Source organism: Callithrix jacchus, chromosome 1 (assembly GCF_049354715.1).
Source record: "Callithrix jacchus isolate 240 chromosome 1, calJac240_pri, whole genome shotgun sequence".
NCBI lineage: Eukaryota > Metazoa > Chordata > Mammalia > Primates > Cebidae > Callithrix > Callithrix jacchus.
Window position 1 is genome coordinate 88,562,331 of NC_133502.1, and position 15,267 is coordinate 88,577,597.

At 39.4% G+C, this 15,267-nt stretch overlaps 1 protein-coding gene and 1 long non-coding RNA gene across 22 annotated transcripts in view; one reads left to right on the forward strand and one right to left on the reverse strand.

The window, feature by feature from the left end:
- The window catches only part of PRUNE2 (prune homolog 2 with BCH domain), a 296,117-nt gene that overhangs the window by 234,640 nt on the left and 46,210 nt on the right, over window positions 1–15,267 (forward strand). For all 21 annotated transcript variants that reach the window (XR_013532779.1, XR_013532769.1, XR_013532780.1 and 18 more), the window contains 2 exons: window positions 9,605–9,684; window positions 12,392–12,592. Coding sequence is in view for 15 of the 21 variants with exons in the window: in XM_035301835.3 (XP_035157726.3) it covers window positions 9,605–9,684; window positions 12,392–12,592 (281 nt within the window). In the remaining 6 variants the exon portion in view is untranslated. The remainder of the gene's footprint in view (window positions 1–9,604; window positions 9,685–12,391; window positions 12,593–15,267) is intronic.
- LOC144581706 (uncharacterized) overlaps window positions 1–15,267 on the reverse strand; it is a 29,976-nt gene that overhangs the window by 8,021 nt on the left and 6,688 nt on the right. The window lies entirely within an intron of this gene.

A 15,267-nucleotide genomic window follows, 5' to 3' on the forward strand; every position in this document is an offset into this window, starting at 1 on the left:
ATGGCAGAATCCACATGAGGTGAGCACAGGGTGCTGTGGGACATGACCCGACTCTGTGGGGAGGCAAGGTCCTAGGACGGAGATACCCACACTGAATCGTAGAGGACAGCAAGTTTAGCAAGGCTAAGTGGGGAGTGGGGAACGAGAAAGGAGGCTGGAGTCTGGGTTTGGGAGCCAAGTGAAGAGGTCCTTGTGATCCCTTCTCTGAATCCAGGTTCTTTTCCTGAAGTGATAGGAGCATGGAAAGGATTTAAACAAGAAGGTGGCGTCAAGGTGGAGATTGAGAAGGATATTAGTTATAATTTGGAGGAGGTAGTGATGAAGATTGTAAACAGAAAAGCTGCAATGTTTCTGCATGAAAAAAATGAACTAAAGCTTTTGTAGTGGGAACGGAGTGGAGAGAATGAGGCAAATTTATAGAATTTGATGGCCAACTGGATGGGTAAGAAATGGTAGGAAAAAAGTAAGAGTGAATGCCAATTTGGGAGCTTGAGTGCCCAGGTGATATGTAGAGACATTCACTAGGATGAGAAATGTGTTAGCTAGCTATTGCTGTATAATAAATAATCTTGACCAGATGCGGTAGCTCACGCCTGTAATCCCAGCACTTTGGGAGGCCAAAGCAGGAGGATCACTTGAGGCCAGGAGTTGGAGACCAGCCTGACCAACCCGTGAAACCTCATCTCTACTAAAAATTAGCCAGGTGTGGTCATGCGCATCTGTAATCCCAGCTACTCAGGAGGCTGAGGCAGGAGAATCATTTGAACAGGAGGTGGAGGCTGGAGTGAGCCAAGATTGTTCCATTGCTCTCCAGCCTGAGCAATAGAATGAGACCCTGTCTCAAAAACTAACTAATAAAAAATCTCAAAGTTTAGCAACTTAAAACAACAAATATTTATCATTTCCCAGTGTTTGTATTAGAAATTCAAGAGTGGATTAGCTACGTGTTTCTGGCTTAAGGTCTCTTGTTAGGTTGCCATCAAGACATCAGCCAGGGCTGCGGTGGTCTGAAGGCTTGACTTGTGCTGCAGGATCTGCTTCCAAGATGGCTTGTTCACACGGCTGTTGGCAAAAGGCTTCAGTTACTTCCTGGATTTTCACAGGAAGCCTCAGTTCCTTGCCACATGGACTCTCCACAGGGCTGCTTGACTGTCCTTATCACAGGGTAGCTGATTTCTCCCAGTCTGAGAGACCCGACGGAGAACAAAGAGGAAGCCACAGTGCTGTTTAGGACTTAGCCCTAGCAGTCACCCACCATCCCTTCCACGTTATTCTATTCTTTAGAAACAAATCCCTAAGTTCAGTCCACACTTAATGGAAGGGAAATTAGGCTCCACCTTTTGAAGCGAGTGTCAAAGAATTTAGGGATATTTTTCGAAGTTGTCACAGAGAATGTAGGAGGTAGCAGATGTGCATAGAGGAAGGCGTTGGATTTGGTTTTGAACGCGTTCAGTTTAAGATCCCTTTGCATCATCCCCACTGACGACTCACTTCATTAAACAAGTATATGGCCCTCTCTCAATGTGAGATTTGCCATCTAATTTAATCTTCTCCAAAACGAACAAATATATTGCTAGATCTTAAGGTTATAGAAAAAATATTAAAACAATGTTGGCAAGTAGCCTGCAGGCAAGAGGTAGAATTCTCCATGCATTCATCATTCACAGCCAAGGAGTTGATTATTCTCCGAAAAGCAAAGAGGTTTAAATGATAAAAATGTAGGCTTTCCTTCTATTCCTGCTCACCATTCCTCAAATTTTTATGTATCTAAGCCTCACTAGAAAAAAAAAATGACATACAAAACCATGTATACTCTATTCAGGGGGCAATTCAAGAAAACTTGAGGATCATTGAGCTACAAGTGAATTTTGCTCCCTGAAGAATTTTAGAATCTGACCCTGGGTAAGGAGACTGCGTTGTGTCCCTCCCCTCTGAGAACATGAGACTGTTTAGCTGTGGTTTGTGGGGTTTTGCACATTCCTTAAAGAAGCCGGGGTCGGGCATGGTGGCTCACGTAGCTGATGCCTATAATCCCAGCACTTTGGGAGACTGAGGCAGGCGGATCACCTGAGGTTGGAAGTTTGAGACCAGCCTAACATGGAGAAACCGTCTCTACTAAAAATAAAATTGACTGGGCATGGTGGCGCATGCCTGGAATCCCAGCTACTGGGGAGGCTGATGCAGGAGCATTGCTTGAACCTTGAACCTGGGAGGTGGAGGTGCAGTAAGCTGAGATCGCACCATTGTACTCCAGCCTAGGCAACAAGAACAAAACTCTATCTCAAAAAAAAAAAAAAAAAAGTGAAGCTCAGCGCTTATCTTTCTACTGTGTGCTGGCAGTTTTCTTTTTCGTTTCTTACCTCCCTTCTTTAATCTCTCTTCAACTGGCTGGCTTATAAGACAGTTCTCCCTGCCTGGCCACAGTGCTTATCTGCTCTAGGATAAGAGAGGCCCGGGTGGGTTAGCAAATTGTTGCTAAGAGCCTTATTTCATGGGCTTGACCCCAGCTTCCTATTGTGGCATCTCCTGCCTTGGGATCGGCTTGATTAGGCGAAGTATGAAACTCAGTGCAGCTTCAGTCTCACCTCCTACTTTGAGTAATTTGATAAGTACTCTGTGGTTTACAGGGTGCCATCTACTGCTGGCTTAAATGGAGCAGCCTACTTTATCAAACAAGAACCCTCAAATGCCAGGCCTTCAGCCCATGGGCTAATTGATATTCTTAAGGAGGGAAGGCAAGTGTCTCATGAAAGGTTTTGTTTGCGTTTTCTTTTTATCTCCATTTCTAGAGAAAGCAACCTTATCAATCCAGCAGATTTTACTAGACTAGAAGGAAGCTGGGAGACTTAAGAAACTCTGACACAAAGGGTATTTCTCTTTATGTAATCATTTTCCCAAAATATATCAGCATAACAAGCCAGTATTTTTCTAAAGAACAATGAACCCACGTCATGACCAGGTACTTAACTTTTTATAGAGGTATATATTTTAGTGGCCAATCTTGAAAAAATGTTTATTCCTGAAAAGGGGTGCCGCCTGCTGCTGGATATCCGTGTCTGTCAGGAAACATTACCATCTCGAAATGCTCTTGGTATGTGTGCGCCAGCTCGTGGCTCACAGCTCATTTCCTGTTAAAAAGAACCTAATCTCAGGTAGGCTAATCCTACAACAGCCAAATCCCTTCAGAATCAGATATGTTGAAAAAAATACAAAATGCAGAATGGGCTTCACTTTGTACCTGTTCTAAAGGCAAGAAGGTGCATTTATGTCCACAAGTTTGTATTTGTTGTCCTTCATTCTCTGTCACATACTGCAATTCGCCTTCCATGTGAAGAAGTATAAGTATCAGAAACATGCACTCTATGGGCTCTATTCTCAAATTGGAGAATTCCATTTCTATCACCATTTTTCTTTCTCCACTTACTTGGTGGTATTCAGGATGATTAGAGAAGGTGCACAGATTTAGCATAAATGACATCTAATCACCTAAGAGCATGATTCTTTTTATAACTCCCTGGGGTGAGCTGAATTCTTAGCTAATTCCGTTCATCTGATTTTCTAAAATCTGAACTTAAGGCTATTTATTTTCCCCTTGGAACTACTTTAGCTGCTTTCACAAGTTTTGATGTGCAGGGCTTTATTGTTTGATTACTTAAATGTGTGTTTCTCCTTCTCCAAACTCTGATTAGAGACTTTTTGTGATAAGTAGAGGTATGGCCCTGAAGTCAAAGAATATAGTATATGTGATGTTGACTTTCAGTATTTGATGAGACATCATGTATGGTACGTTTTGGTGAGTTCAAAAAAAAAAAAGTGTGTTTTTATTGATTGAAGATCTCTCCATTAGATCAAGCTATATATTACTGCATTGTTCAGATCTGCCATATTCTTATATATTTCTTTTCAAATTAATTTATAAATTCTTGAGAGGTGTATTCAGATTTTGCCCTATGAAGTTTATTTTACCTTATAATTTATTTTTAATTTTTGTTTTCTATATTTGAGGCTATGTTGTTAAGAACACATTGGCTCTCAATTATTACAGCTTCTGCAGAATTATTCCTTGTGTCACTAAATAATAACTTTCTTTAGCATTAATAATGCCTTTTCTGGAGTCTATTTTGTTTGGGCATTAATATTGTAATGCTGGCCAGGAGCAGTGGCTTATGCCTGTAATCCCAGCACTTTGGGAGACCAAGGCAGGTGGATCACCCGAGGTCAGGAGTTTGAGACCAGCCTGGCCAACATGGTGAAACCCCATCTCTACTAAAAATACAAAAATTAGCTGGGCATGATGGCGGGTGCCTGTAATCCCAGCTACTCAGGAGGCTGAGGCAGGAGAATAGCGTGAACTTGGGAGGTGGAGGTTGCAGTGAGCAGAGTTTGCACCACTGCATTCCAGCCTGGATGATGGTCCCCAAAAATAATAATAGTAATAAATAATATTTTAATGCTTTCTTGTGTTTGGCATTTTTCTGATTTTTAAAAATCACTTTCTTGTTAACCCTTCTGCATTATCATGTTTTAGATGTTTCTTTTTTAAGCAGAATGGCTACTCAGGGCTTGGTGACGGTATCTGCTATGACAACCCCAAATCTCAGGGGTTTAACACAACAAAGGTTTAAAAATTACTCTTTAATCATTATGGCCTCTTTCATGTTATTCTTTTAAGTACTTTTATTGCTGATTTTTCTATTTATTACATCTCCTAGAAATTCCTCAAAGTATTTTTCCCAAGTGTAATTTATAGGTTTTTTAATGTAGGCTCATCTTTCAGAGAGTTTTCTTGCTTCTAATTGGATTTCCAGTGAACCCTAGATTGTAGAAGTAAGCACTACCAAGTGGTTTCACATCTGATTCCTTTGGAAGCCTACTGTTCAGTGATCCTAGATGAATTTTCATCTTAATTTCTTGATTCATTTCTATATCATTCAGATAATGTAAACTGAGACATGAGCAGCCCACAAGTAGTGTCTCCAGTTCCTACTGGCTGCTTTTTATTTTCTACCCACGATTCCAAGTAGACTGTGCTTTCCAAGGGCAGAGAAGAGAGTTTTTTCCATCCCCTTTTCATTAAGGAGAAATTTCCTGAAGGTCCAGAGCCCTATTTAGAAGTTCAGGTCTAGACCTTTCTTCTATCAACTGGGGGTCCCTTATGCCATGAGACCCTAAGTCCTGTGTCCAGTCCAAAAACACTGTGTGCTAGGTTTTTATCAACCTTCTATAATAACTATTTCTGTCACCTGGGGACTTACTTTGTTTTCTTAAGCTTGGAAATGTATTAGTTACTTTTGGGGTATTCTATTCCATAGAGCATCTCTTGCATTTTCAATAATACATGGCGTTACGCCTTGTCAGACGTAGCCAACACTTCCTAACATCTCTTTTTTAGCAAAGAGGAAAAAATCTTGGAGTGAGATTCCAGGGGTCCCTAACTTAAATTTAATATTATTTTATTTTTATTATATTTATTATATATATGTTATTTTATAAAACTTAAATCTACTCCCATTTATTTTATGTGAGGGAATTACGTTTTCTTTTTTCCCCCCTTCCCCCTATGTTTTCATATTAAAGTTGCACATCCCTAATCCAAAATCTTTTTGCTCCAAAATTCAAGTTCTTTCGTGCTGAGCTGACACTCAGAGAAAATGCTCATTGGAGCATTTCAGACTTCAGATCTTCAGAGTAGGGATGCTCAAGTGGTAGTACACAATCCAAATATTCCAAAATCCAAAAGAGTCAGAAAGTTTAAACACTTCTGATCCCAAGCATTTTAGATAAGGAATACTCAGCCTGTGCAGCAGTGATACAAACATTCCTCTCAAAATAACCTTCATAAAATAAGTCAATCTAAAGAAAAATGTTAAGTGAATTGGCAAGTGATAAAAGGCTATCACAAAAACCATAAAGGTGATATATTAATAATAATTATATATATAATTATAATATATTATATATAATTAATTATAATTATATTTATAATAAAATTATATATAATATAAAATTATAATTATAATATTAATAATATAGAATACTTAAAAGCATTCAGTGTCTTTTCATGCTTTTTTTTCCCCTATTTATGAAAACAAAGTTTGATGCTTTAGCAATCCAGACATGAAGCTGTTTACTGTCAATATGAATCTGGGCTATGAATGTGGAAAATGGGTTACCTAAATCATGAAGATTTTAAGATAGTAAGAATGGGCTAGACTGTAACAGATAGTGGTAACAGATAACTACAGTATCTCAGAGCAAAATACAACACAATGCAACAAAAGTTCATTTCTTGTTTACGTTTCCAACAAGCTTTGGGTGAGGCCTCTGCTCATCAGAGGCACTCGGAACACAGCCTGGTAGAGCCCCACCACAGCCACCAAGGTGGGAAGATGAAGAGGATGTGGTTCCTCGCACACTAGCTCCTAAGTCTTCTGCTCAGAAGCAACATCTCTCCTTTTCTTCACTAGCCAGAGCAAGTCATGTGGGCAACCTAATTTCAAAGGGGACAGGAAAGTGCAATACTACCATGCATTCAAAAGGCGGAGAGCCAGAAATATTTAGTGAAGGATCAATGTGTCATAACATGTCGATCTTCTAACACACATGGTGTTGATGTCATAGTACCATTCAGCAAAGAAACGGTAAAGCAGTTTTAATACATCCTCTAGATGGAGACATGTAGCTGGTTCAGCCATAGTACAGCCAGACTTGTGTTTACAACTCCCTCAGCCTCTTGGTTAGCTCCATTCTGTATAAAGAAATTCAAAATTAAGTAGAGTCTACAGACGGTTAAGTAAACTATAGACCTTTACACTGGACTGATTTGTTACCTACCAGATCCTGAGAGGCTTCAGTGATTGATCATAAAACTGCTGTCCTGCTTCATCACCAACTGCTCGGTTTGACCACTTCATTTCTGCAAACGTTTGTGGGCTTAATGTATGAATGTGGTTGAAGTATTTACAAAGAGTGTGACCTGGGTTTCTCTTAGATTTGCTTCTAGGCTGTTCTGGCTCAGGTTTCCCTCTGTCCCAGGGGTTTTCTAACATGTCCCTGTAGCCTTCTTTAATATCCATGGGGTTTGTGTGAATCCCTCTCCTTGGGTCATCCGTTGATCACAGGTTCCACATTTTCTTCCCCCAGTGCATGCTAACATGGGCTTTCCTGCACCTTCTTCACAAGGTCTCTGCTTTATGTTGATAAGGAGCACTGATGGGCAAAGGCTCTATTTTCTGACATCAATGAGTTGAGGAGCATTACTAGGTTCTATGGAGATTTGTGCAGTAATAAGGTTCTCTTTTATCTGGGCTAATGCCCAAATTATACTGACCTTAATTATAATTTGGCCAATCATGACACATACTTCAATTCAACCACTGTTCCTGGTACTATATTTTAAGTGGAGGGTATATGATACCTTAAACTCAGACTGTGCTTTATGACTTACGGAGTACTTTTATTTGCATTATATTTATTCTCCACAGTCACTGTGATATTGGGTATTATCCCCTTTTAAAATCACAGAAATGGTCAACTAATCTTCTCAGAGTTAATCAGCTTATCAATACTGGCAGTAGCACTGTAACTCAGAACTAAAACCTCATACCCAGGCAGGACTCCTGCAATGATTCCATGATGTTGCCCATAATTCACAAAATTGTTTTTAATCCATAAAACTTACGTTGATCCTATTTTAAAACCATCATATTTATTTTGAGGCTAAGGCCCACATCTCATGTGCTCTGTCAGGCAGATAAAAATCTGATGTCGTTATTTTTTATTCAAGGTTGACTCTTAGGCAAAGAACTAGAAAAACAATGTATATGTGCATTTAGAGTATTTCAGGCTTAATAATTCAATCCAACACAGTAAGTGGTAGAACTAAGATTTCAAGCCAGCTGTTCTTAATAGCAGCATTTTGCTACTTGACAGGTATGAGAGGTTTGATGTCAAGGAGAGCGCACAAAATGAGAAAGATCATTGTAAGGAATTCCAAAACACTGCAGGATCTTGGGAAACCCAGATATTTGTCTTTCTAGGTCCCAGGACTTTCAAAACTGGGGCCTAGTGCAGACCTTCTGTTTGCACGCCTCCCCTACATTTGTTGCTGAATAACGTGGTTTGCTTCCACGTATCATAGTATTACATAATGTAACCTGTTTGGCACAGGTTATCTTGTTCCTGCTGATACATTATTGTCTGTCTTACATGCCAACTTCTTGCATGCTCTTTTGCTACCAGGGCACAGGTCTAGTTTTAGAAAATACACAGGGTCAAAGCCACAGAAAGAATGTGGACAAAGAAACTCCCTGATGCTGAGCTTTTGAAAGGGGTCTCAGGAGTTGGTGCATAAGTACACAGGCACTTGGCTCTGTCTAGGGGAGCAGAACTGAGTTCTTGGAGGTAGAGGGCATTGAATCAACTTCATCATCCCAACTCCACCAAGAGAATTTGTTTTGTTCCTCTATATCCTCAGCACATAGTAGACACTCAATAGATAATTGTTGAATAAATGAAGGAAATGCAGTAATTACTAAGGGTGTAGATTCTTTTCTTTCACTGCAGTGCTTTATTGACAGGGGATTTGACTTGCATCCTGGAGAAGTAGATTAAACTCCAAAGGTTTGGTAGATCCAGCGTTACATAGAGCAAAGTATAGTAAGAGAGGGAGAAGGAGACTAAATAAAGAACTTTAACTAGTTTTATCACGTTTAAAATTAGGTTATGGCCCATGTAAGGATTCACCCTAGGTGAATGAAATTACATGAAATTCACCAAGAAGGAAAAACATTACCATGATAAATGGGGACTTACTGACCAAAGGCCCAGGGATAAAAATAAGTCAAGAGAAATTTATCATAAACAGTGGTCAGCTTCCTAGAAGAGCATATAGATTCGTCACAATTTTCTTCAGTATTTCCTATCTTCCTACACTTTTCTTACCAAATGAGCTAATACAAATGGTCGTGGCCTCAGCACTGATTAGAAACAAGAGGTGGGAAGTCATGCCAGAGCCATCTTCACCAACATATAATCACAATGACTCTTTAAATATTCAAAAAAGGAAGACAAATAACGTTAGTCTATTCCTGTTCGGGAGTGTTAGGCACTTTCCTTTTGTAGCTTAATCTTTAAACAACCTGGTAAAGTAGGTAGTAAATCCCTAGTTTACAAGTTAAAACTGAGATCAACAGAGGTATGCTCTCCCTCTGTCCAGTGCAATTTAATGCTCAAATTTACAGAGCAAGAAATGTATACAAAGCATATATAATTGGCCCTGTTGTTAAAAATATATATAAATATATAATGTCCTTGAAGTGTATTTTATTAGTTGTTTGCATTTCCTGTTTCTGAGTTTCCTGCTTGGTGTCTGTTTACTTAAGGGAGCTCGTAGCAGTGACTTGATGTATGGTGTCCCTCATTCTTATTCACCGTAACTGCAGAAAGTCTTTAATTTGGGACCACTTACAGTGGATTCAGTCCCCATACGTGGTATATTTTAAGTGAGTTGAAAATGTCATCTTAGACTCTCTGGGTTTCCTTTTCAAAAGAAATGAAGTCCTTCACAATTGTTGACTCTGTTTGCTTTGTTTTTTTTTTGCAGACTACTGTCAGAGGATGTAGGAATGGACATCCCCTTTGAAGAGGGAGTGCTAAGTCCCAGTGCTGCAGACATGAGGCCTGGTGAGAGCAGCCCTTGTTCATTTCCTTCAGTGGTATTCTATATTCCAACGTTTTCATTGTCTAGTGAAAGACCTATTTCCTGTGCATCTAACTCGTGATTTCAGTGATAAAAGTGAGAGGAAAAAAGAAATGTGTGAGATGAAGGTGTCAGGCTACATTTGGTTAATTTAAGAGTTGGCTTGAATATTGATTCTGGCTGGTGTGGGCTGCATTTTATCTCCTAGGCCACAGCCTTATCTGCCAATATTTTCAGTTCCTGTGATAATTGGCTACTCTACATGGTACCAAAATCTGACTAATGTCTAAGTTTCCCACATTACACATAATTGTACAAATGTTTAAAATTGAAAATCTGATAAGAATGCTCAGTATCCTGACTGTCATAAATCAAAACCAAGACAACAACAAAAAAACAACCACCCTACATTTTAGGGGTTTACAACCCAAGGCATACACAGAAAGGAATTTAATTTTTCAGTTGCAATTTGCATGACTCTCGCTCTGTTACAGGGTCACTGTCTTGCATGACACCAACTCCAGGATCATACCAAGATCCTGAATCACGTATTCTCAGCCAAGCCTACAGTGTGCTAGGAAGAAGAAAGGCAATTGCGTTTGTTTTCTGTCATAGTATTTGAAATGCATTTTTTAAAATACTAGTCATGTAACAGAATTATTTCTAAATGTTCTGTGGCCAGATATGCTTGGTAACCACAGTATGTTTATTTGAATCTTCCAAGTTCACAGTGCACTTTTCAGTGATAAGAACACTAAGGCTGTGGTTATCTGATACGGTAAGCAGCTAGTCACATGTGGCTCTTTAATTAAAATGAAAAATAATTTTTAAAATGCCCTTCTTCAGTTGCACTAGCCACATTTCAAGTGCTCAGTCACCACATACAGAACATTTTAATCATCACACAGAATTATTTGGGGCATCATTGCTCTGCAAATTCTTGAATTATAGAAACTCAGTGTTGAAACTTACTGGTCAATAGAAACTTTTTTTAAGTAATACAAAAAACCATTACCTGGAACCGAGTTTGGGTGATGTTCCATTCAGAAAAGAAAAAGCTTAATCACAAGGGAACAGTGCCAATTTCCCTAGGACAGGGCCAGAGCTAGAATTCCAGAGTTTAGGGGTATACCAGACTCTCCTCAAAATACGTCATGCTTGGGACACCTGTCATTTCTGGTTTTAGATGAAGGCAACAAACTGTTTTCTCCTACTCTACTCTCACACTGAGCACATCTGTGACCAGATGTGTAGGGGTTTTTCTGTTTTGTTTTTGTATAACACACCAAGCAATTTTCTCTTGACACCAATTGGGTGTCCTGTAATTCAGTTCTGATACTATTTGCCTTAGGAAATGACAAACATTTTAAAACCTCTGTGTCTGGAACCAGGGCCAAAGGCCAAATACATTTCTTATTATACTACAGTAGGTTATCTCTCTACCTTTGTTGTGTTGGTTTATGCTTGGTTAAAATGACTTCTCCAGCTCTGCTTCTATTAAATGAAAAGCAGCACAGATGCATACTATAATGAAAGGAGGGAGCCTACGTGTAAGATTATCACTTATGTTCTGGGAACCAATGTCAAGTGAGATTGGCATAAGAGCTGGTGACTACTTGGGTAAGTTCAAAGAATGTTACCTGGGAGGATAATTCAGCCAGGTAAAGGGCACTGAAGATCATATACAGAGGTGTCAGGACCTAAGGGAAGTATTTTGGGAGTGTCTGTGAACATGACAAATTTCTTAATCTGCATTCCATAGGAGCAAAGTCAACAATTAGAAAATATAGTTGGCCCTCTGTATCCATCGTTCTAAATCTATGGATTCAACCAACCACAGAAGAAAAATATGCGAAGAAAAACCATTGCATCTGTACTGAACATGTACAGACTTTTTTCGTGGTCATTGTTTTCTAAACAATACAGTGCAACAACTATTTACATTGTATTAAGTATTATAATTATTCCAGAGGTAATTTAAAGTATACAGGAAGATGTGCATTGGTTATATGTCAGTACTACACCATTTTATATCAGGGACTTGAGCATCTGTAGATTTTGGTATCTACCAGGCATCCTGGACTCAATCCCTTATGGATATCAAGGAACAACTGTATATGTAAGTTTAACTGATTTTTTAATGCAATATATTGCATGAAAATTCAGTTCAATATTATAGCAATTTCAAGTTTTTAGACTTGAACAGGGAAATTTTTAAAAACTAGTTATCTCCCCATTTAGCAATAGCTCCTACTTCCTGTTTCTATGTGGCCAAGGCTGAGGGGATTGGGAGGATCCAGTTACTGAGGGCTGCTTTCAAGAAGGATGTCTAAATCTCATACAAGCATTTCTATCAGGTCTGCTTTTGCTGAAAGGACTTTAAAAATGTTTTCCATGGGGGCCAAACCCACTCTTGGCAGCCACATATAGGTTAAGTATCCCTTACTTAAATGCTTGGATCAGAGTAATTCAGACTTGGGATTTTTTCAGATTTTGGAATATTTGGATTATACTTACTGGTTGAACATCCCAAATACAAAATTCTGAAATCTAAAATACTCTGGTGGGTATTTCCTTGGTGCATCACATTGGCACTCAAAAAGTTTCAGATTTTGGAGCATTTGGGATTTTGAATTTTTGGATTTAGATTGTTCCCCTGGTTTAATACTTGATGTTCTCTTTCTTCTTTAGAACCTCCTAATTCTCTGGATCTTAATGGCACTCATCCTCGGAGAGTCAAGCTTACAGCTCCAAACATCAATCTTTCTCTGGACCAAAGTGAAGGATCTATTCTTTCTGATGATAACTTGGACAGTCCAGATGAAATTGACATCAATGTGGATGAACTCGATACTCCCGATGAAGCAGATTCTTTTGAGTACACTGGCCATGGTAAGTCACTAAGTTGGCAAGGCCAAAGTTAATTGCTAAGCAAAATATTTTCTAACAAACCTCTCATCTTTGTGCCAGTAGATCATTTCTGTGACTTCTAGAAGCTTCTGTTTGTATGTCAGGTCATAGGTGGCCACGATTGACAGTTTGGAGCTTGACAAAGTATAGTTCACAGAGGTCGTATATAACCATTGCTCTTTACTAACCCCTACTCTGTGCTAGCATTTATGCTAGGCACTGGGGCTAAAGGAAGACTGTTACATGCTGTGTTGTCAGAGACCTGGGGCTGGGTCTGCTGAGGAAGAGAATTTCATCTGGATGATACAGTTGGAAGAAAAGAAATCAGACCTTGACAATTTGTTGTATAAGTTTCCACTATCTGCAATGTTCTTTTTGTTTTGTTTGTTTTTGAGATGGAGTCTCACTCTGTAGCTGAGTGCAGTGGCATGATCTCGGCTCACTGCAACCTCCGCCTCCCGGGTTCAAGCGAGTCTCCTGCATCAGCCTCCCAAGTAGCTGGGATTACAGGCACCTGCCACTACAACTGGCTAATTTTTGTATTTTTAGTAGTGATGGGGTTTCACCATGTCAGTCAGGCTGGTCTCGAACTCCTGACCTCAGGTGATCCACCCACCTCGGCCTCCCAAACTGCTGAAATTACAGGCATGAGCCACCACGCCCAATCTGTCTGCAATGTTCTTTTCCCCAGATCCTTACATGACTGACTCCTCTTTATTCAGATGTTAATCAGATGTCACCTCCTCAGAGAAGTCTTCCTTGCCTTCTATAATCAAAGGTGCTTCCCATTTCCCTATTCCCACCACCTGGTCACTCTCTGTCCGGGTATTCATTTTACTTTTCATGTACCATTAATTCAAATTGTGTTATTTAACTATTTGTTTGCATCTTTGTTGTCTTTCTCCTGCCACTCAGATGTGTGCTCCATGAGAGCAAAGACTTTATGTTTGATTCTGCATCTGCAATAAAGTAGGAAGGAAGAAGGAATGGTTTCGAGGGAGTGCGAGAAATGATGAAAAGGAGATAATTAAAAGTCATCAGATCATCCAAGGCCGACACTCCTGATATGAACATCAGTCTTTAGTTTTTTCTCTTGCTCTATGAAATTTGGTTTAAGAAATATGTACAAATATAAAGCATTTGTTTTTTGTTTTTTTTTTAATGCCTGGCATTATGTAGTTTCTGTTTCAGTACTAGCCACGGTGGAATTCTCTGAAGTTACAATATTTGAAAGTAAAAGTGAGAGAGTCTGGGACACATCCGTTGCTTTTATTCATTTTAAAAATTCACACAATCTTAAAAGCAATGCAGTCCCACAGTTAAGTGATGGCCTGCCTTTTAGAGACCTGCTAGTTCCAGCAGTTCCACTTCTAGAAGAGCATAATAAGAAAATTCGCCGAATTAGCTAATTATTTCAACCAATGGTCACTGAGCCAACAGGGCTACTACCATGACCAGCGTAGGTCAGACTACCTTGACAGAACTTAAGGCTTTATTTCCTCAAATTAAAAAAAGAAAAAAAAAAGGAAATGGCTAAACTACTTGTTTTATAGTCTATTATGCTTAAGTAGAAAAATTTTTTTCTTTTTCTTTTTCTTGTTTTTTTGAGACAGAGTCTTACTCTGTCGTCCAGGCTGGAGTGCAGTGGTGTGATCTCGGCTCACTGCAACCTCTGCTTCCTGGGTTCAAATGATTCTCCTGCCTCAGACTCCTGAGTAGCTGGGACTACAGGCACGTGCTACCAGGCCTGGCTAATTTTTGTATTTTTAGTAGAGATGGGGGTTTCACCTTTCACCCTGCTGGCTAGGCTGGTCTCAAACTTCTGACCTTGTGATCCACTGGCCTGGGCCTCCCAAAGTGCTAGGATTACAGATGTAAGCCACCACTCCTGGCCAACTAGAGATTTTTTTTTCCCATAAGTTATTGAGGTACAGGTAGTATTTGGTTACATGAGTAAGTTCTTCCGTGTTCGTAGAGATTTTATATTGCATTTTTATCATGTGTGAATTTCTATAGTTATCTGGGTAGTTGATTCTGTAGGTGGAAATACACAAATAGGAGGTGAAAGAAGGTCTGGAATTTGTATTGTTTCCTGTCATCCCAGAGAGTCTTCAGCAGCTCCTCTGTCCATCCCAGTTGACCCTACCAGCTCCTGCTCTTTTCCTGTTAATATATTAAAATCCCACAGAAGACTATGGCATGACCCTACTGGCCCCTCCCTCGCCTCCTCATTTGCTTCCCTGTTGCCAGAAGAGCTGTGTCACACTACATCTGAACCTTTTATTTTTATACACAGTAAAACTGTCAAGCAAAGCAGTGGTGGCTGAGCAAGCTGGTAATTAACGCTGCCGCTTGCTGACATGGCTCTTTTCATTTAGTTGACATAGCTATGTTGAAAGATCCAGTTTAATGGCCACAACCCTGCTTTTAGGTCTTAAATGCAAAGGACAGCATTGGAAAGTAAGTTGAATTTTAAAATCTACCTTAATTTTCAAATGAAGGGTATGTGGTCAGACGTTTTAAACAAAAACATGAAACTTTGAAAACACAAAGTACCTCTGAATAGCTGTATTTTGTAAACACGAGGATGTGAATAAGTGACTATATAAGAGGGTTAAATTATAAATATGTTTTAGTCCTGAAGTATGAAATTAATG